Raw genomic sequence first — 24,105 nt, forward strand, 5'->3', positions numbered from 1 at the left:
GAAGAACCTGACAGTTATCAAACTATTCCTCAGAAATACGATTTAGTCCTTCTTAAAGAAGCTGCCAATCAATTATCCAAAGCACCTTACTTCCTAGAAAGGAAACACTAAACTAACTTTATCTGAAAGCTCAGACCGACTTCAAGATCTCAGGCTCAAATATCACTTTCCATCACATTTAAAACCAAAGCCTTCATCTGCATTAAAATACCTGAGGAAGCAGATAAACGTTTACCAGCTTGCAGTTTTAAAATTGTTTATCCAACTCATTCAATTCTTTCCATGTACATCAATAATCTTTTTACAGTATCTCTTGGGGTTTGAATGGGTATGTCAACAACTTTGATTAATCAATTGCTAGCAGATTGACACACAGGAAACTGAAAGAATCTATTCAGTCCTTTCTGAGCCATCATCATGGTATGTGCATGGCTTTCAAACAAAATCCCCAGGGGCTGACATTCTTAGTCTAGCTCCCCTTCCATTTCTAGGGTTATTTATGCTAATCTTTTGCAAACAATGAATGAAACCCCACCTCCTTTTCTCTTCCCAATGGTCAAACTATTGGACACAGTTTTCTTTCTTTAACTATCCCAATTGATTTGAATATTTTGCATAAGTTGTTGATTTGTGCAAGAACTATTTCAAGGATTTACACTGGAATTAGTATTAAGTTTTTAAGAGACCTAAAGGCATTGCATTTTACAATATTACTGCCTAAAATATATTAGCTCCATAATGCAAATGGTAACACCTCTCCGCAGAGCTTACACACTATGAACGGGCTGTAGCATTAGGACTGTAGTTTTTGTCATGTTTCTAGATAAACAGAGTTCACAGAGGACAACACTGGTTTTAGAGAACTCCAGATCTTTACCTAACATACAAGGCTCCAGCTTTGAAAGGTCATTAAGGTGAGGAGGTTGCAGGTAGAGAGACAGCGAAGGCTAGGGGCACGTGCCCAGCCGAGCTGCTGCCTCACACCTCCAGTAGAGGGCCTAGGTTCAATTCTTATGACTGGTGTTGCCCCCATGCAGTGTGTTCAGTCTCGCTTTCTTGTTTGGTGCAGACATCATGGGCCAAAGTGTATGTTCCTGTGCTGTACTGTTCAATATTCCATGTCCACTGGCTGCTCTGTCCTCCTCCCTCAATGGGTGCTTGACCTTTTGCCAACCCTGTCCTCTGCCTGCCTTTAACATTGGAAAAGTGTGAGATTCTGCAGGATCAATTTATATATTCTACATAGTTCAAAAACTAAAATAGTTTCTTTGTGCTTGCTGTTTCCACAAGGATTATTGCATTCTCTCTGTAATGCAATAAAAATCTTTCCATTGTGGTGGTTCTGTATTAGGGTTCTGACTATTCCCATATCAGAAGCACCTTTTAAACAGAAGGTAGGTTCTCATTCATTTGTGATCAAATTGGCCTAGAATGAAGTTCATCCTACTCACTGCCTCCAACCCCCAGCTCCTCCTCCTCCTCCTACTGCCCTTCTTTCTCCTCCTCTTCCCTCCACCATCTTTTCTTTCCCACTTTTTTAGCTCCTCCAGTTCATCCTCGTGCTGGAGTACTATTGAGTAGGGGCTTTGATCTCACAATTAGTACGTTGCTCCTGCTACACAGGATATGGTTGATGTTGATGATGATGATACTCTGCTTGGTGAGAACTGGAGGATAGCCTGCTGATCCAAACAGCAGGGTCTCGTCTTGGAGGGCAAGGCGATGTTGACTAAGTTCCTTCAGATACCTGCACAGACTGGAACCAACTAAAGAGGAAATCTTCCCAGATCCACTGTCTGAGGCAGTAAGGCAGTTGACATCTGGTAGGTAAAGTAACTTGCTCAAGAACAAAAGTCATACAAGGTCCTTGCAAACTTGGTATTAGCCGTGAGGAATTTCTTCAATGGTTCAGCATGACTTGAGCAATGAACCCAAGTGGATCATAAAGAAATCTGTGTTATGCAGCAAAGTCCAAAAATTATGTGAATGCAGTCTGACACTATCTATTGTGTGTTTGCATTAGCAAAGACTCTAGGATCTAAGGGCACAGCCTCAGAATAAAGGGACATCCCTTTATAACTAAGATGGGTAGAAATTTATTCAGCCAAGGGGTGATGAATCTGTGATTTGATCCCACAAAGGACAGTAGAGATTAAGTCATTGAGTAGATTTAAGGTGGAGAGGGCTTTTAATTGACAAAAGAGTTGAGGCTTATGGGGAGAAGGTGGGAGAAAGGGGTTGAATGGCACAGCAGACTCAGTAAGCTGAATAGCCTAATTCTTCTCCTATATCTTTTAGTTCTATAGATTTGACAGCCTTGACTTCAACAGGTAAGGTAGTCCAGGCACAGTTATGGGCTGCACATCTCGCCACAAAAGGCCACCTATGCTGGTAATGGCAGCTTCTGCAAACAGGAGAGATACTGCTCCTCGGGAAGGTTGACCAGTTAGCATGGTTTCCTGCGGACTCTTTGTGGATATGCGCTCCACATGTCATTCTTTAAAATGCCTCCAACTTTAGGGATTCTGGTCTTGCCTTCAGTGCCTATGATAACTGCCCTCTAGCTCCAAAACATCCAGAGGATGTTTAGGTATTTACACTCAATGGCCACTATATCAGGCACAAGAGTGTACCTAATAAAGTGGCCACAGGGGTGGAACCCAGTATAATCTTCTGCTTCTGTAGCCCATCCACTTCAAAGTTCAATATGTTGTACATTCAGAGATGCTCTTTTGCACACACTGTTGTAACATGTGGTTATTTAAGTTATTGTCACCTCCCTGTCAGCTTGAGTCAGTCTGGCCATTCTCCTCTGACCTCTCCCATTAACAAAGCACTTTCGCCTACAGAACTGCTAATCACTGGTATTTTGTTTTTTTTTGTTTCTCACACTATTCTCTGTAAACTCTAGAGACTTTTGTGCATGAAAATGCCAAAAGATCAGCAGTTTCTGAGACACTCAATTCACCAACCATTCCACGGTCAAAATCACTTAGGTCACATTACGTCCCCATTCTGATGTTCGGGCTGAATAATAACTGAACCTTTTGATCATGTCTGCACGCTTTTATGCATTGAGTTGCTGCCACAAGATTGGCTGGTTAGATATTTGTATTAACAAGTAGAAGTACCTAATAAAGTTTCTATTCAGTCCAAATGGTAAAACAGCTCACTCGAAAGCTGTGTGGCCAACAGAAAAAGGTTTCAGCCTATGGAATCAGCCTTGGGCTTGATGTGCAACAGAATGCAGATATTGTTTCTGAAAGTGATAGCATTCCTTTAAACAGCATTGATGTTCACCAAGCCTCCCAATGAACTGTGGTTGTACTTAAAATGGAGCAGTTCAGAAATGCTAGGGAATATAAAGGCATTACGAATCTTTGGATGAGCTCCTGTTGCCAAAAATGCCCAGTAAACTGCTCTGAAAAAAAAAACATCAATACTGGGTTTTGCTCCAGAAAGGAATCAAATTCTACATATGGTGAATGTCTATTCATCTTCAGCTTCCTCCAGCCCCATTTACCAGTGTTGATCAGTGTAATTTCTTATTCTCCTTCAGCTTTGACAAAAGCAATAAAGCTTCCCAACCACCAAAAACTTCACTCACTTCCTTACACAAGATTCTTTAATTCAAAAATACTTCCCAAAACCTCTTTGTTCACACCCTGCATTAGCTTTTTCTAAATCCCTCTTGTGAAACTTATTAGGACTTCTCACTTTACTGGAGAAAAAGTTCATAGTAAATGTTATTAACAAAGTATATATGCTGTATGGGTCTCCATATACAACCCTGAGATTCATTTGCTCATGGGCATACTCAACAAATCTACAGAATACTAACCATAGCAGAATCAATGAAAGACCAACCACCCAAATAGGGCATTCAACCACAGTGCAGAAGACAACAAACTGGGCAAATACAAAAAGAAGAAACAATGCAGTCAGTCCATATACTTTCCACTACACATCTACAGAATTCTGTCAAAGTTTTAGATACTATGCCAAATCTCCACAAATTCCTAAGGAAGTAGAGGCACTGGTAGATTTATGGCATGATTACTTCTTGGGGAATTTCAGGGCTGTATCTCAAGTTGAAAGCTGCAGCCAGCAAAGTTTGTTTTCTTTCCTCCATGTTCAAGTCCAGTCCAAATTGTTTGTACGTATAATAATATTTTATTGTTCATTGAAAGATCATTCAGGAAGGGGAAGATCATGTAAAGTGGCTTACATTGAAGATTATCAGAAAGAACCAGCTCAAACCATCCTCAGTTGCAGCTCAAGTAGATTGCTGTTTACTTTCACTGAGCTCAGTGATAATTCTCAGTTCAGAGGCAGTTCTGGAGATCTATTTTTCTGGCTATACCTGTGAAGATCCCATGTGGCTGCAATAAGAGGTACTGATGGACAAATGTCCTCTATTGGAAGAGTCAAGCTGTCAGAAGAAACTTCAGTACAAGATAATATGCTTATCAACCAGTAGATTGCACAACAAGGAGATGATCATATTAAACACAATGTGTTTGATATTAAACACAATGTGTTGCTTAGTTGCTTCAGAGTCTGTACTTAAAGAGATGGCTCTGCTTTCTGAACTCAATTTGCAATTTGTATTATCAGCATTATTAGTATAGTGGCTGAGTGCTTACATAAAATCACATTTTGTTACATAAGCATGGACTGTTCTTTGCTTTCAGTTATGTACGGTGAACTTCAAATGATTGACACTTACCAACCTTTGCATTGAATGATTCTGCTCTAATCGGCACTAAAATTTCTGAGTGATATTTGATCTTTCTTTACTTTTCCCTTTGTCTTTAAATGCCTCTTTTAAGCAAGGCTTCAATTACACTGTGGATAACTGGTCTTTACACGCACCAGTAGGCTTTGGCATTCCATTCCATTAATCACAGTTCAATTAACATTAATATTGATCATTGTACAATGGGAACATAAATTTTATATAAGAGTAAAACTGATAACTGTATTTTGGCAAACAATCCATCCCTGTGTGAAAATTTATATTGCATGCTGGATGCTTATAATTTAAATAAATTAGTTCTATCCATTATTTCATTGGAGTGCATTTTCCAATTGTCAAACAAGTTAAAATGATTCCCAACAAAATGCTTGTTTTTATGTTGATCTTTTATGATGTTGATCCTACTTTGTTAATGAAAAGAAATTTGGCTTTGAATTCATGGTGTGAGACTTCTAGTTAACAGTGATCAAAGAAAATAAACATAGTTGTAATGGGGCACCAAACTGTAGTAAAAATGTAGACAGATTTGAGAAATTTGTTTCTCATTTCACTAAAGTGGCTACTGTCAAGAACCTGGCAAGACTGTACCTCATAAAAATGAGTGACATATGGAATACCAAATTTACTCACATCAATATGCCTACCAATTTCCAGCTTGAAAAGTTGGCAAATGGCTCTTATATAATGAACTCCCAACATTTACAAACATTGTCATAAGAGATTTAGGTCAACAAATAATCAGTCAGAGGTCAAGAATCCACATTTGTAACAACCACGGCCCAGCCCTGTGGCCAAAGATCACAAACAAAGCTGGGGTTCCAGGTGGGGGCAGGGATGCAGTGATCAAGATGTCGCTGAGCTGTGATCTCCATCGGGATTGTAGCTCTGATCTTGGAAAGATGGTGCTGGTAATATGTGACGACATTTTGCAGACATCTCACAAACTATTCTACTAAATATATGTACTACTTCTGAACTACAGTCACTGCAACCCACAGCCTGTAATTTCTCTTGGAGAGGTGTGCTTTTGAACCATCTGAACAATCTGGCATTTTTGCAGTCTGCTGAAGGAATCGGTGAATTTAACTCTTGTGAAGGCAGGTACAGCCATCATCATGGCAGCTTTGCTGGATTGAGATGCCAGAGCCTGGGCCTCAGAGTAAAAACAAACTGATATTTAACCCGATTTAAACACTGAGCCAAATTAATGTGTCAAGGCAGGGAGGAGGACCGAAGTGTTCAGCTCAGTTCTTCATGTCAGCCAAGATCCTCCACCTGAGACCATCCCACCTGCCTGTGTTTGATCCAACTCTCTGTTTTGTTGCTGCCACCATCAGGCCGGTGGAGCCAAGAGCTGGACAGATGATTGGCAAAAGGGATATGAGTGGATCATGGGACAGGAGGCCCAGGGAGAAGGAAAAGGGGGAGGGGGGAAAACCCAGAGGATGGGCAAGGGGTATAGTCAGAGGGACAGAGGGAGAAAAAGGAGAGAGAGAGAGAAAGAATGTGTGTATATAAATAAATAACGGATAGGGTACGAGGGGGAGGTTTGTTACGCTCAGGTTGGAGGAACAACACCTTATATTCCATCTCGGCAGCCTCCAACCTGATGGCATGAACATTGACTTCTCTAACTTCTGCTAATGCCCCACCTCCATCCCTCCTCCTCCTGTCTTCTCCTATCATTTTGGATCTCCCCCTCCCACTTTCAAATCTCTTATTAGCTCTTCCCTCAGTTAGTCCTGATGAAGGGTCTCAACCCGAAACGTCGAGTGTACCTCTTCCTAGAGATGCTGCCTGGCCTGCTGCGTTCACCAGCAACTTTGATGTGTGTTGCTTAGCAAAGACAACATGCCCAGATATTAGACTGTGCAGCTGCCTTCCAATCTTAGCCCCAGCTAAGCATCAAACTACCAACCCCAGCCTCAAAACCACCACCTGACACCACCAGCCCAAGAACTCTCACAAAATCGCACGTGTGATCTACCTTATCAATGTCCAATAAAGTTCTACCAATTCACTGTTGCAACTGAGCTTTGTTCAACTTTAACCCATCCAGTAGGAAATACGTTTGAGCATAATTGCTACTAAATTCATCTCTTTATTGAGCAGCAATACTTGCTGTGGGTTTACACTGTGAGTAGGGTACTACAGAGTGATGCCCCATGCAGCTTATGTTGATAAAAGAGTGAAATACATAACATCGCTATATCACTATACTTTATATTTTATACTTCATACTTTATGCTTTATTGTCGCCAAATAATTGGTACTAGAACGTACAATCACCACAGTGATATTTGATTCTGCGCTTCATACTCCCTGGATTACAAATATTAAATATTAAAGATATTAAAAATAGTTAAAATTAGTAAATATTAAAAATTTAAATTATATATCATAAATAGAAAATAGAAAAATGGGAAGTAAGGTAGCGCAAAAAAGCCGAGAGGCAGGTCTGAATAGACAAAGCAATTCATGAAATCTTTATGCTTTAAATTAATTGGCTCTTCTTGCAGAAAGTTAATGACACGTGATTTATGTTGTCATATATTTCAGATTTAAAATGCCTAACCAGTATAAATTATTGTACAGGGCAGATAAGGACATAATGCAGAAATACGAGAAATCATCCACACTAATCCACAAACTAAGAAAGCAGAACATTTTTTAAATGGCGTCAGACTGGGAAATTTTGAAGTTCACAAGGATCTAGGTATTCTTATTCACAAATCATTGAAAGCTAATATACAGCTGCCTGCAAGCAATTAGCTTACACTGACCTCTGTTACAAGAGGATTTGATAACAGGAGTATGAATTATTTATTATATACGGCCTTGGTGCACTAAGTTATTGTGTAGAATTTTGGCATTTTTACCTTAAAAAGGACTGACATACCTTTGATATTAAATTTTAACATAGCCAAGATTAATATTCAAAACGAAAGAGTACATTGTCTTTAGTACCAACTTGGCATCTCTCGAATAAAATGGATTCATCATCATCATCATGTGCCGTATTATATGACGTAGGCGATCATGGTCTCATGACCATGACTGCTCTTGGCAAATTTTTCTACAGAAGTGGGTTGGCATTGCCTTCTTGCGGGTAGTGTCTTTACAAGGTGGGCGACCCGATCCATTATCAATATTCTTCAGCGGTCGCATATCACAGGACTTGTGATATGCACCAGCTGTTCATACGACCATCCACCACCTGCTCTCATGGCTTCACGTGACTCTGATTTGGGAGGGGGAGGCGGCTAAACAGGTGCTACACCTTGCCCAAGGGTGACCTGCAGACTAGCAGAGGGAAGGAATGCATTACACCTCCTTTGATTGAGACGTATCTCCACCCCACCACCCATAAAGTGGATTATGGGGGATTAAACTTGAATCAAAACAGAAGGAGGGGTCAATGGGCTGTGTAACTCTGTATTCTCTGTCCCTTTTATGTCCTGAAAGTATCTAATCTGGTTCCCAACACTAAACAGATGAGCTGCTTTTATACAGTGAAGGAAGTAATGAAGTAGATGCAAGTACCACCAATTAGCTCAGAGCATCACCTCTCCTCATTAGAAAACACAATGATTACAGACTGGTTTCTCTTATGCAGTTATCATGAGATCTGCCAAATCTCTTAAGTGCAATTTAAATTAAATGATAAAGAAACCGACACACATACCGTCTGCTATATCTGGGAGAACGATGATGCGAGTTGTGGGATACTGCTTGCCAATCTGACCACCCACCGGCATGCTGAGTGTGACGTTGAAGCTCTCCTCCTCTTCATAAAGTGAATCATCCATGATGACAACGCGACAGAATTTTTCTGTCTCTTCCTTGTCAAATCGAATCACACTTGTGTGATCTTCTGGCCGGCTGATAAAGTCAGAATATGACAAGATGGTACTTGGAGTAGTTCCTGTGGCAGTAGCTGGAGATGAGGTATGCACTCATTAAACATTCTCCAGGACAAATCTGAGCCCACTTTTATACAGAAGACTTGCATTTATAAGGCACTTCTCGGGTCAATTCTTCTGTAAAGCATTTGGCTATGCTATTGTTAAGGCATATTCTAGAGTTAGGGTATGTAGCAAATATTAATTTCAGCAGCAAGCAATCTTCAAATTTGAATGTGGACTGTAGGTTGAATTTAAAATGCAGCTCTGAACAATAGACTCCGTGGGGTTGACACCCATTCACTTGATGTCTGCTTATGCACGAATCAAGAGAGACAATGCTGACTAATATTCATTTTGGGTGTCTGGAGTGTGGGTGTGGGGAAGGGTGTGTATGAAAATTCAAAGGAAGCATTGTAGATACATTGTAACTATAGAATTGTCCTACTGTTACCTTTGATGTTTAGCATATAAAATGTTATGTAATATTGGGTCAGGCAGGCCTCTACTTTCAAGAGTGTCTTGAATATGATGTCTGTATACTCATTTTGCTAGAATAAAGGCTTCTATATCCATTAGCTTCAGTGTCTCTCACAGTTTGTCTCTCACTTTGTTCACAGTTACAACATTATTATTTTGAAAGAAACACAAGAATTTATGAGCTTACCTTGCTGTGTGAAGCAGATGACCATGAGTTCCTGGCTGAAATCTCCAGACCGCTTCACAGGAACAAACACTTCACCAGTATCCTCCTCAATCCTATACTCTGACTGTGGAATGTAAACTGTTGACTCTGTTAGAAAGGTCAATAAGAAGGCCTTTAGACATCAGAGCAAAACTGGATCAAGCGCCTTGCCCCCACTCGAATACCCCGACACAGAGGCATGCTGAGACACACTGAACACTAGGACACTTAGATCATAGTTTTGACTCATAATGAGACTATCATAATTAAACTATAGCAAGCACTGATATACTGAACTCTGACTTGGCAAAGCAGATTTTAGCACAATACACCCTTCAAATACCTTTTCACAAACATTGAGAAGCTACATTGGGAAAACTCAAAGTTTAAAGTTCAAAAGTTTAAAATAAAATTTATTTAAAAAGTACAGTGAATTTCAGTTAATTGTGTCTACCGTTAATCGGGACCGCCACTTATTTGAGACAACTCTTAAAGAATGAAAACTAATCGAGAAAATGGCTGGGATTTCTTTCATCTATTTGGGACAATATGTCACTTAGTTGGATCAGGAGATTGTTGTTGAATTGCCTGAAACTAGCATCAGTCGCCTACACTTGCATGGCCTTTAGACACTACACTGTGGTTAGAGTGAAGTTTTTAAATAACGTCAGCTGCGTGATTGTGTTCAAAAAGCAGTGATGTTTGTCACTGATAGTTGGCAAGGAAAAAGCAGTAAGACAATTCAGAACTGTTTTGTCCAATGTGGTTTCAATCGTTCAGGACTGGAGATGCCAGAAAAGGCTGGGAATGGAAATGAAATGAAATGATTCCACTACTTCAACAAGTTAGGGACTATGAAGAAGTTGAAGGTATCGACAATCATCTTGAATGTTACAATGAAAATGAAGAATTAAATGATGCAATCTTTAAAGACAGTCCATTATCTGCACTAGGTGTCTGCACAGATTTTGTTCATTTATAGTCAATCTAAAGAATATGGATGAATTCTTCTAACAATAACTATAAGGAACTAATCCATAGTTTTATAGTACTGGAGTAGTGTTCCTATTTGTTCTGTATTTCATTTAAATACATAATTTGTTCCTCAGTTAAACAGGGGTTTGTTTTATTTATATGACATAACTATTTCTATGAAATTTCAGCTAATTGGGGCAGCTGCTTAATTGGGCCAAAATGTACTGGTCTGAATGTATCCCAATTAACTGGAATCCACTGTACATAAAGTTGCCATATACTATCATGAGATTCAATTTCTTGCAGTCATTTGCAGGAAAACAAGTACAATAGAATTTATGAAAATCTATACATAAACATATACTGACAAACAATAAATGTGTAAAAGAAGACAAATTGTGAAAATAAACAATAATATTGAGAACATAAGTTGTAAAGAGTCCTTGAAAGTGAGTCTGCAGATTGGAAAATCTGTTAGGAGTTTTGGTGATTGAAGTGAGTGAAGTTACCCATGCTGGTTCATGGTTGAAGTCTAATAACCGTTCCTGACCCGGTGGTGTGGGACTTAAAGCTCCTGTACCTCCTGTCCAATGGTAGTGGCGAGAAGAGAGTGTGGCCTGGATGGTCTTTGATAATGGATGCTGCTTTCTTGTGGCAGCACTCCTTGTAAGTGAACTCAATGGTGGAGAGGGCTTTGTCTATGATGGACTGGGCTATATCCTCCAATTTCTGTAGTTTTTTCTATTCTTAGGCATTGGTGTTTCCATACCAGACTATGATGCATCCAGTCAGGATACTCTCCACTGTGCATCTATAGAAGTCCGTCAAATGTTTTGTTGACATACCAGATCTATGCTATCTTCTAAGAAAGTTGAGGTGCTGCTGTGACTTCTTTGTTACGGTACTTACATGCTGATTCCAGGACAGATCTTCTGATATGACAACACCAAGGAATTTAAAACTACTAATCCTCTCCACCTCCGATCCTGAGGACTCGCTCATGGACCTTCCGCTTCGTCCTCCAGTGGTCAATAATCGGCCCTTTCATTTTGCTGATGTTGAGTGAGAGATTGTTTGTTATGGCATCACTCAACCAGATTTTCAATCTCCTTGTTAAATATCGATCCACCGCCATTTTGGCAGCGGTGCAGTAAGAAAAGCAGCCTCCTCTCAGTGACAGAGACCCAAGTTAAGTCCCAGCTTCTAACGTGAGATATTTATATGTTCTCCTTGCAACTCTATGAGTTCCCTTACACATCCTAAAAGGTGTGTGGGTCAACAGGTTGATTGTCTTAAGTAAATAGGTAAGTGATAGGCTCTGGGAGGAATTGATGACAATGTGGGGAGAATAACTGTACTTGACAAAAATACAAAAGCAGGCAAGAGGCAAGATATCTCATGATGAGTGACTCATTTCCTACAGCTTGTCCAGGACAAAGCAGTCCACTTAAATGGTATTCTATTTCCACCCTAAACCCTTATTCCTTTACCAGATGGTATATTCTATGTATGCCATCTTCAGAATGCACTGCAGTTACTTGCCTTGGTTACCTGTGAAAACCTTCCAAATTGTAACCTTTACCTTCAAGTTGCATAAAGGAAGCAATTCCAAGGGAAAACCATGATCTCCAAGTCATGCACCATCCTGATTTGGGATTTTATATTGCTGCTCCTTCTTTGCTACTGGGTCTAGACACTGGAATGCTTTACTCACAGCACGGTTGGAACTTAAAGAGTGCCTTCACCAGAATGAAGGCATTTGGTTTATGAGGGCAGCAGACCCTCACTCTCTTCAGTCGATTCTGGATGGACTCTAAATGCTCATCTTAAACCTCCTTCCAATCATCACAGATATTCCATGGCCATGGTGTATACAAAGTACACTGCAGTTACTTGCTGAGGTTATCCTTAAATTATCTCCAAACACATGATCTCTGAAGCATCCTTAGCAATTGGTTGAAATTTTTTTCCACTTTTTGCAGGCTCTTATGCTTCTCAGTATTTACCTCTCCGCATATTCATCAGAATCTCTGTCCCGTGTGTTGAAGATGGTGTAATTGTTACTTGACTTCTCTGGAAAAACAAGACAGATTCATATTCATTGCTTGCTCGTCTTCCCATTGCTCCTCTGAAGGTTCCATCTGTGGCTGGACATCAGACCTCCTTGAGAGAGAACAAGATATCTGCAAATCTATCCCTGAGCTGACATTTCAGTGCTCTGAACACTTTAGAAATTCATATCAGAAATATGCTTCATGTTTATTGATTTATGTTTGTGTTAATGAGTACCATTCAAAAATTCATCTCTACATAGACACGTCCTATGAGCTCAACAATGATTATTATTAAAATCAATATGTTTATTCAAACCTGGCATTCTTGGGAATGTTGTGTACTTACCATCTTCTGGATCGATAATCTCAACAGTAGCTGTTTCTGGGAAATCCAGTACAGCCATGACAGGGTCAGACAGAACAATCCGGAAAGTTTCTGAAGTCTCATATTCATGATCGGCCAGTATCTTCACCTTCCAAGTAGCAGTTGATTGGCCAGGGTTGAACTGGACCTGTTTTTGCAGTTTTCCTCTGAAATCTTTATCTCTTTCAGCAGTGCCATCCTGGGTGGCAATACCTGCAGGATAATGGAAACAAAAACTGACACCATCCTTGATTGTGCGGTTGGATTTTTATTGCAACTTTAGCTTTGTAGAAAGTCGATGAAGTAAACAGTTAGTTGAGCCACTGCATTGTACTATATATTCCTAACTTCTGACCATCCACTCTGGGGCACCCCAGGGGCTGTGAAAGATGATTGAGAAATGCAAGCTCTTATTTTTTATGCTGGTGCTGTGGGACTATTGCAGCTGTGTGGGATACCTTGGGAAGCAAGTTATGACTCTATATTGTTTGGACATGCTTGATTTGATTTGTATACCCTATGTTAACACAAAAGCCTGCAGCGGAATTAAAGGGGGCAGTGAAATGAGAGTAGTCTTGGTGATGGAAAAGGTGCAGTAGAAAAAACCTACAAAATATGTGAGGTTCAGTACCTTATGTACATATTCATGGCTGTGTTAATAAATACCATCACACACAAAATCTATTTCCAAAGGAACACTCTCTATGGGCTAAGGAGTGCTGGGTTTAGGGTGTTAAATGGAAAACAAATCGGTTTGGATTTATATTGGCCAGAAGGTTCAATCCACAAAATTAAAGTCTATGTAATGAAGATGAATACTATTACAATTTTTCCTCGCAGAGTTGTACCATGATATTAAGTAGAAGGTCAGCATTTTGCTCCATTGTTAGTCAAAATCATTAAAACAAAAGAACATGGTGTATTAAAACAATTCCTAGATATAATCTTTAACCCTTGTCAGGATAATTTAGGCATCGCTTCACTAAAGCTCATTTGTTCCTTTCATGATTCCACTGATCCCTATCATGTTTGTGGTTCAGTGAAAGGCTGTTAAATAAATCAGAAGTTAAAATAATTGGTGTTCAAATTAAGCATGAACCTTAGTCACAAAAAGAAATAGGAATCTTCTTGAAAATATCTTTCCTAATATATCCAAATGTCATGCTTGTAATGAATTCAACAAAGTAGGAGACAAAATAGTACTGAGGACTTTTTACATACAATGTTTTGCATTGGGTTGCATTATTAAATTATACTTGCACGTATTTCTTGAGGAGTGACAAAATTCTATGAGGGTTCTTCCCTGAAACACCAGTAATACTGCCCTTGGATTTTCTATTTCCTGTGAGGGCACAGAAGATGCTTACCAACAAAGGATGTTTCTCCCAAATATCCTCTTCGCTTCAGTGTTACTTCCAGGAAACGTGAATCCTCATCCACAAGGTAATAGTCCCTTTCCAAGGAAATCCAAGCCCAATTCAGACGAAAAGGCTGACTCTTCAATTTGTTCCCTCCTGCAAACGAGTGAAACACAGCTCTAAATTTTCAAAGTACAGTATAAGACTCACGGGCGTTAGTAGCCATTAGATAAGAAAGTAAGCAACAAATTAGCTTTTATTACAAACAAGAGAAAAACTGCAGATGCTTGAAATCCGAGCAACACAGACAAAATGCTGGAGGAACTCAGCAGGCCAGGCAACATCTACAATTGACATTTCAGGCCAAAACTCTTTATTACAAGGATGTTGGAGTTTAGAAATAGCTTATTGTTACAATTCTAAAGATAATTGGTGAAGCCACACTGAAATTACTATGCAAACAAGAGGAATTCTGCAGATGCTGGAAATTCAAGAAACACACATCAAAGTTGCTGGTGAACGCAGCAGGCCAGGTAGCGTCTCTAGGAAAAGGTACAGTCCACGTTTCAGGTCGAGACCCTTCGTCAGGACTAACTGAAGGAAGAGTTAGTCACAGAATCTCTTACTAACTCTTCCTTCAGTTAGGCCTGACGAAGGGTCTCGGCCTGAAACGTCGACTGTATCTCTTCCTAGAGATGCTGCTTGGCCTGCTGCGTTCACCAGCAACTTTGACCTAAATTACTATGCATAGTTTTGGTCCAAATAAGACTCACTGGGATGAGAAGATTTTCCTATCATGAGAGGACAAAGAAGTTGGAGAAAGAGGAGTGAGTTTATGGAAACATATAATATCCTTAGAGGGAATGGTAGGGTAGATACTCAGAGGTTTCAGCCAGTGGTAGTCACAAATGAGGAAACATTGTTATGGGACAGGAAACAAGACATTTAAAATGAGGTGAATGGAAATGTTTTTGTGCGGAGCCCAGTAAAGCTCAGAAATTCTCTACCCTAGAGGGTTGTGAGCTAGATCATATGCAATAATTAAAAATGGAAGTAGATAAATTTTTGAAATATGCAGAATTGAGAGTTATCTTGAATAGCCGGGCAGGATAAGAGGCTAAGTGTCCTACTCATAGCTCCTATTTTCTTGTATTCTTAGATGGTATAGCCTATACGTAACTCCAGACCCGCTGCATACATTTGACTGTTAACTCACTTGGTAAACCACTCTGATATAGGTGGCTCAGCCCCACCTTCTCAAGGCCAGTTAAAGGGACAGTGCATGCTGACCTTATCCGCAATGCCCAAGTGACAAAAACTGATTCTTTTTCCATTGCATTCATTATTTATCTCTTGACAAACACCTAAAATCATTGTCTGGTCACCATCAGATTGCTGTTGATTGATTCATATTCAAAGCCACGTGAACCTAAAAATAATTATTAACTTTAAAATGCATGAGAATTTTGGGACTTGGGGATTCCCCCTATTAAAGCAAATCTTCGTTAAATCTGAGAAACAAATTGAGTTGCATTTGCTTTTAGGAGTGAACTAAAGCCACAAAATAAATTGACTGAATCACAGAACAAATGGATAAGATTTTAAGTTATTGCTCTGTCTACTACCTAGCATTCAATGTCATCACGCAGAGAATATTACAGTTGATGCATCAGAAACATTCATAGCAGGACAGACTTCATATGATTTAACAGCGTGGCATATGTCGATTGAAAATGGTGACTGTTTATGTACTGCTTCATGTACATGTACAGTGAAATCAGACCAGCAGTAGAATGGGCTGTCTTTATTTCTCACACTTCAGTTCCTCTCACAGATTCCCCACGACGTCAGGTCATTGTCAATTCTGCTCTTTGCCACTATGGTCAGTGGGTGAACCTCGGAGCCTTTGATGGTGAGACTGGTTCAAGTTGGCTTTTAGGAAAGGTCACATGATGTTGAGGATGTCAGGATTTAAGAGGTCTTATTATAGAAATATTACTTTGACTCTGCCTGATTGATGTTGATCAAGAGCATCCCTGAGAATAAAGAAAATGTGACCAAGATTATCTTTTTGTCAAGAGCAACGTTTTGTTTTCAAAGACAAATTCTGTCACGGAAAGTTAAAATCAGAATAGTTGCTCTCTGATATTTATTGTTCTTGATTTACTTTTTTTTTCTTTTTTTTATAAGTTAATGTTAATAAAAATTAAATAGAAGTAATCTCCATGTGTTTGCTTATCTCTATGCACTATCATAAGGATCATTACAAAAAATCTTTCCTAACAAATGTAATAAGCATATACAACAGTTCATCTCTGTGTGACAGGAGAACACACATCATAGTACAATAGTCTCTGTTTTATTATTTCATACATTATTATTGAACATTAGTAAAATATTATTGTGCATATTATTATTCTGTACTTTATTATTAGTTAAGTGTGTTTTTTAAATGTTGCTGCTGTAATGAACTAATTTCCCACTCAGGAACAATCAGGTATTTATTATTCATATAATCTCACAAGGAATGAGTTCAATAACACTTGGGTGATTCTTCAGTAAACTGGATCAGCATTTTTGTTCAATTAAACATCTTTTACCACAACCCATCTGTCTTGCCTGTATGTCATACTTCTATCTCATAAGGCTCCCTGTTCTGACTGCAGGTTTGCCAAAAGGTCCCAGCAATCATCAGCCCAGACCCTAGAAATCCCAATACACTACATCTACAGGTTCCCCAATGTTAACTCCACTTGTTACATCCTGAGATAACTCAAGCAAATTGGTCAAATATTATTTATCCCTCATAAAACGAAGTTCATTCAGCTCTTATTATTTTCAGCTTTCCTATGTGACTAGCAATTTCTTCTTTAATTACTGACTCTAGCATCTTGACAATGGTATAGCCAAAACAGCGGTCCCCAACCACCGGGCCGCGGATCAGCACTGGGCTGCAAAACATATGCTACCGGGCCGAGAGGAAACAATATCAGTCAGCTGCACCTTTCCTCATTCCCCGTCACGCACTGTTGAACTTGAACATAGGGTTGCCAACTGTCCCGTATTGCCGGGACATCCCGTATATTGGGCTAAATTGGTTTGTCCCATACGGGACCGCCCTTGTCCCCTATTTCCCCTGCTAAGGTAGAGCATTCCTATGAAACTGTTCGTGCTGAAATGGCATAAAGCGCAGAAGCAATTACCATTAATTTATATGGGAAAAATTTTTGAGTATTCCCAGACCCAAAAAATAACCTGCCAAATCATACCAAATAACACATAAAACCTAAAATAACACTAACATATAGTAAAAGCAGGAATGATATGATAAATACACAGCCTATATAAAGTAGAAATAATGTATGTACAGTGTAGTCGGGAAGATTGTCAAAACCAATTTGTGGAAAAAAAATTGGCACGTACACGCATGCGCACGTCACGCATGCGCACACAGGTGCCCGCGTAAGGCTTCATGGTCATGGTAGTCTTTTCGGGGTAAACACTGTCCCGTACCTGACTGCTACTTTTGTCCCTTATTTGGGAGTGAGAAAGTTGGCAACCCTAACTGTAAAAGACATGTTGAGGTGAGTTTAACCCTACTTGAACACCCCCCCCCCCCCCCCCCCACAAGTCGGCTGGTCCGCAAGAATATTATCAATATTAAACCGGTCCGCGGTGCAAAAAAGGTTGGGGACCCTGAGCTAAAAGACCTATAGTTTGCTGTTTTTGTTATCTTTTCCCCCATCTTAAACAAGGGAGCCACAGTTGTTGTTTACCATTTCCCTAATATCCTCCTGGAACTTAATAAGCTTTGAGAAACTTCAACCTATTGCTCCACTGCCTCTGCATAGACTTCCTTTAAAGTGCCATCCGCCACCATTCTGCCCTATCTGTCAAAGAGTCCACAGTTCCAACATAAACCCTAAGAGAATTTCAGAATCCAGAGCACTGGGAATTGCCAAAGGTTCTGCCCTGAACTGCCCATAACTTCCAGCAAATTTGTCAGCAAACTGAAGATTATTGCATGATGGTGGAATTCCTAAACTTGCTTGACCCATTAGGAAATCCGTCAGGTTCACCGTAGCACAAGAACAATGAATTGTTTCATTTGAATGGAAGAGAATAGTTGTAAAGACCAGGTAAGGTCAGATACATTTTTAAAATTAATTTATTTAAATATAACTAATTAAACTGTTAATTTTTGATAGTGTTTCACTCTTTAAAAAAAGTTACCAGTTCAATTGATTATTTTAGTTCTAAGATTAATCAATTTTTGTTAACCAAGGTTATTAACAAAATAACAAAAGTAAAAATCGGATACCAGTCAGAAGATGATTGAAACATTGAACAAATATGAGAGATTGAATGTTCTTTTATTCTTATGTGACACTGACAGAATACTTCTCTCCATCCTTCCAATATTCCCCTTAATATGTTTTACAGCTGTTCAGACCAAACATTACTCTGAGCAGCAAATTTTTACAAGGCCTGTAAACTGCGTGGCACTTTAAATGTTTTTGTACTATGTATGCTATAAATGTTTAAAATGAAAATTGAAAAATCATTTAAGTTTGATTTTAATTATTAATTGAAGGATATAATAAAATACAGTACGACAAAGAAAATCTATCACGTTTCATAAACTTTTTCTCATCTGTCTTTATACAAATCCATTTTCTAGAAATACTGTCTAGATTAATTTCACATCCAGATGAAAGATATGCCTTAACCCTAATTAGATCATCAACATATTGAACTTCTAGACGGTTTATGAATTTGATTGAATTCATAAGACTGAATCCACATTTGCAGTCAGCACTAGAAGCTTGAAATATTCCACTAAGGGTTGACAGATTTTCAAATTATTCATTTCTAAGCATGTAGTTCAACCTATCAGTGAACACCTTAATTGAACCATTCTTAACTTCCTCAGAATTGACAAATTTGAAATCTCAGCATTGCTGTGATATTTAGTGAAATCATAGTAATGCTTTCATCATAGTTCGTAATAGTGGTGAGTATCTTTTTGTCTGTTGTAAAACATTCTCTTTTCTAAATTCAAAATTGCTGCATTTGCAATAGCAACAGTATCAAAAGCTTGCCATTCTCTTAACTCATCATCAGAAAATCTATTTCCCACTGATTACACACACGTTGAATGAATTGAATAATAGGTGTAGTATTGATATCAGAACTTACAGATTCTTTTGAAAGGTTACTTACTAATAAAGTCAGAATACTGAATTTCTCACATTAAACAAACACTAACTACATAGCAAAACACAAATAAACAATGTCAGGCAGTCAAAAGAACTGACTGGCACAATGGCAAAAGTAAAATGTGTTGACTAGATGGCATCAGAGTTCAGTAGGCTGTGGTTCATTAATCATGAGCTACCGACTTCCATTCTGTGTTTATTGTTACAAATTGTGACAGTGTTATAACTTGAAAGTTCAATGTAGTCACTCTAAAATGTTTCAAAGTAAAGGTTGTGGTATGTTTATTATTTAGAAAATTTATGTATTAAATTCCTTAATTAATTACAGAGTGCTTCAAAATTATTTGTGTGTATAACAGGCTCTTCTGGCCCAATCAGCTATGCTGCCTAGCAATTCACCTATTTAAAGCTAGCCCAATCACAGGACAATTTACAATGACCAATTATCCTCGTAATTCGTATGTCTTTAGACTGTGGGAGGAAACGCACACAGTTCAAGCAGAGAATGTATAAACTCCTTACAGATGGCCTCGGAAATTGAACTCTGAACTCCGAAATGACCCAAGCTATAATAGGGTCGCCCAAACTGCTATGCTACCATGGGGCCAATATATTAACCTAGCTTTATATGTTACATTGACATAGATTTCAAAATTATAATAACATAATATCAAAGAAAATTCCAGCTGCACAGCAACAAAGGCTATGTGTGCAGGAGCTTTTCAGTTATTGCACTGCTGCACACCCGTGCATCCTTCCCTTAAATCCACCTCACTTAATTTGCGCGTTCTAGACTATCAATCTTGCTTCAATGCATTTGCAAAGATACTTGACATCTCAAAGACAAGTTAAAGAACAAATGGGTCACATGGAAAGCCAAAGATAGCCTTTGAGAGCTACATGTAAGATTAGTCTGCACAGTTAGATCAGATGAGATATCCATTAACTAATTTGTGACTAGAAACTTAAATGGGATTTTGCAGCTCTAATTAGATCAGCAACTATGCAAGTCATCTTACCACCATCAATGTAAAGATTGAAAAATCTCTGAAGTATTTTGAATGAAATAGCTGACATCTACGCCCGAGCTGTTATTCTAAGTGACTGACTACTAAGCGATACTTTGTGCTGAGAAATTAGTCACAGAAAATTGGGCTCCAATTAGTAATTTTTCTACAAATCTATTGAGGCTATAACAACATTTTCACTGAAATTCATGTTCTTTAACATTGAGATTTCAAACGATAGATGGCTTGCAATCTATACTCACAAGGAACATGCACCCGCTTCTGAGCAAGGATAGAAAAATCTATCCTTTGGCATTCTCTCCCATCTGCATTATAATATGTGGGGTAGAAATCTGTCCTCTGCTGTACATCTTCAATGCACTATTTAAACATTGCATGTTGCAAGTCAGTCTCTGAAATACTGTCACATTCACTTCAATGAAATCAAATTTCAGAAGCAAAATTCAAGACATAGATGTTACTTCCACAATAAGAATAAATTTGTGACTAGAAATTTAAAAGCGATTTTGCAACTCTAGTTATAATTTATAGTTATGTAAATTAAAACTATAAATTACAATTAGTTATAATCTAGTTGTAATAGGGTCTCAGCCAAAACATCAACTGTTTATTCCTCTCTAATGATGCTGCCTGACTGCTGAGTTCCTCCAGCATTTTGTGTGTGTTGAAAAACAAATTGTCAGCACTTTGTGCTGAGGGTGCATCTCTATAGCATGTCCATATCATATCTGAATCAGTCTGTAGAACCATCTACCAGGCCAGTAACATGTCAATGCACTGTCATTCTGTTAATATTCACTGTTCCATTATGTGAATAAATACCACAGCAACACATACAAAATGCTGGAAGAACTCAGCAGGTCAAGCAGCATCTATGGAAGTGAATGAACAGTCAACATTTCAGGCTGAGACGCTTCTTCAGGACTGAAAAGGAAGGGGGAAGACTCTGGTTTTCAGTCCTGAAGCAGGGTCTGGGCCTGATACATCAACTGATCATTTCCACAAATGCTGCTGACCTACTCAATCCCTCTGCCATTTTGTATGTGTGGTTCTGGATTTTCAGCATCGGCAGACTTTCCCGTCTTTATGAATATATACTACCTTTCTCTCTCTCATACGCACACATATTCTCTGACTCACTCTCCAAGATTAGTAACTTTGTTACATTTACACCCAACAAATAATAGCTCTGGAAGAGTGTGTGTGTGTGTGTGTGTGTGTGTGTGTGTGTGTGTGTCTGTGTGTGTGTGTGTGTGTGTGTGTGTGTGTGTGAGAGAGAGAGAGAGAGAGAGAATTGACTATTTTGTGTAATCCTGGGCAGCAGAGCTAGAGAAAGAGGGCAGTGTCATGTCCAGATATGTATCATGATTAACAGACCTTAGGGCTGACTGCAACAATTCACAGCATCATGAATACAAATATGGAAATGTAAGGGGTTCCCAAACAGCAAGTGTAGATCATATTCCTCACGCAGACAATTCCTGCACAAAACACATTTGTTAGCTGCGTATAGCAAGAACTGTTCTGTACGTGAGGAGGATGAACTGTGGCCAGAATAAAACATTTTCTCAATTCACCTGACACCTATGACAAATTGATCCTTTTGCTTTGCTTTTGCGTGGATCCTGGTCTTTTCCAAACCCTAGACTATTCTACACAATTCAAATTAATGAATTGGGAAGTACTAGGGATTACAGACAAGACAGAAAGGGAAATTTTGAACAACACAAGTCAGTAAAGGAAAATGTTTTAAATGTTGACTCATGCAAGACTTTCATAGTGAATAAATAAAATAGGAAACAGGTTAAACAAATATAAATAGTTAATAACAAGAACTGGGAAACGCAGGACATTCCCAATGGCCAATCAGATCATCTTTAGAAACTAAACCAGCACCCTTTTAAGATACTGCTACCCAATGATTATTTAGCACCTCTCTTGAGAAAAAGGAAAGTATTTTATTTTCCTCAATCACAATAATGGATGACAGCTGCAAACTCCTACTATTTCAAAGGATGGCGTTCTCAATTGTTTTGTTAAAACTGTGGCAATGCCTTGCTCTGTGAGGGGGGTGAGGGCTGTGGATGATTGCTACATGGGTGGCCCTTTCAAACAAAATGCATGATGGTGACCATGGCAAAGGCTTGCTGAGCACACCAAAGAAATTATACTTCCACAAAACATTTTTACACAACTCTTCCTCAAATCCTTTTAAATTGTGCTGGTTTTCAGTTTCTCTAGAAACAATAGTTCCTGAATTTAAAATTGATACACAATTTTAAGCTACTCAACATTGTTATAAAGATATTTTCCTTTGTTAATGTAAATGTATGCATCCTCATTGACAAAGCTACAGTTTGTAATTTTGAATTGAATCTTTTCTTCTTTGTAACTTGAGTATTGTTTTCTTCAATGTGAGAGATGTCTAAAGGCACTACATAACGATTTCTAATTTCACCACCAAACACTACCAGTTTATAAATTAAAAGCAGAGCACAGCTTGCTTTTGTTTGTTCTAAATGTATCCATAAATGCCCCATAATCTCAAACATTATGAGAAATACTTGATTTTTTGGATTAATCCAACACAGCATTCCTGTAGTGGACTTCTCATCTCTGAGACCTAGATAAAAACTATTCAAACCAATTTTATGAGAGATGCAATCAGTTACAAGAAAGAAACATTCACTCTGGGTTAGATCTGAGTTAGAAATCAAATCTTAGAAATGAAATGCAGAGAACAACTCTTTATTTTACATTTTGGATAGTCACCTAATTCAGCGGTCCCCAACCACCAGGCCGCGGACTGGTACCGGGCCGCAGAGCATGCGCTACCGGGCTGCGAGGAAGCGATATGATTTGGCGATATGAGTCAGCTGCACCTTTCCTCATTCCATATCACGGCCATTGATCAGCCATTACGCATGCAAGGTCATGACCCGCGCGTCATCCGTGTCAGGGTGGGAAGGAGATCAACCCCTCGAGCTTGTAAGTGACGACGGGCTGAGAGGTATGTTTGAAATAACATCTCTGTCGGCATCTTGGATCAAAGTCAAGGCTAAATATCCCACGATAGCCACGAAAGCTCTGAAAACGTTGCTTTCATTTCCAACATTTTTCTGCGTAGCGGAGTTTTCTGCAATGAATGCAACAAAAACTAAACTGCGGAATAGTCTGGACATCAGGAATCCCCTTCGAGTATCGCTGTCTCCCATCACCCCTCAATAGGACCGTGTTGTTGCAGGGAAACAAGCCCAGGGCTCCCACTGATTCTGCGATATTGGTGTGTTGCAATGATTTTATATATTTATACGGGGAAGATATGTGCTGTGTGTTTAATATCCAAATGTTATGATGCTATTGACTTATAAGTGACTGTATAACAATTACAGCATAGAAACAGGCCATCTCTGCCCTTCTAGTCCATGCCAAATGCTATTCTCACCTAGTCCCGCCGACCTGCACACAGCCCATCACGTTCCATTCCTTTCCTGTCCATATACCGATCCAATTTTTCTTTAAATGATAATATCGAACCTGCCTCTACCACTTCTACTGGAAGTTTGTTCAACACTTACTTCAAGCTCCCCTGTCCTCCCCTGATAATTGACTTATCACTGTATTCATGTGAGGAAAATATACGCTGTGTGTTTAATATTAAATTCGTAGATTAAACCCTTTTAGAAACAAAATTGAGTGTATTACCCACTTATCGCCTATATTCCAGTAGTGATTAATACCCATCCCCACGAACAGAATCG

The 24,105-nt window shown here is 39.0% G+C and overlaps 1 protein-coding gene across 1 annotated transcript in view; it reads right to left on the reverse strand.

Moving 5' to 3' along the window:
• The window catches only part of frem3 (Fras1 related extracellular matrix 3), a 163,686-nt gene that overhangs the window by 59,705 nt on the left and 79,876 nt on the right, over positions 1-24,105 (reverse strand). The window contains exons 3-6 of the mRNA XM_072256992.1: positions 14,107-14,253; positions 12,722-12,952; positions 9,329-9,454; positions 8,445-8,696 (exon numbers count right to left, since the gene is read on the reverse strand). Coding sequence (XP_072113093.1) covers positions 8,445-8,696; positions 9,329-9,454; positions 12,722-12,952; positions 14,107-14,253 — 756 coding nt within the window. The remainder of the gene's footprint in view (positions 1-8,444; positions 8,697-9,328; positions 9,455-12,721; positions 12,953-14,106; positions 14,254-24,105) is intronic.

This window comes from Mobula birostris, chromosome 4, assembly GCF_030028105.1.
Source record: "Mobula birostris isolate sMobBir1 chromosome 4, sMobBir1.hap1, whole genome shotgun sequence".
NCBI lineage: Eukaryota > Metazoa > Chordata > Chondrichthyes > Myliobatiformes > Myliobatidae > Mobula > Mobula birostris.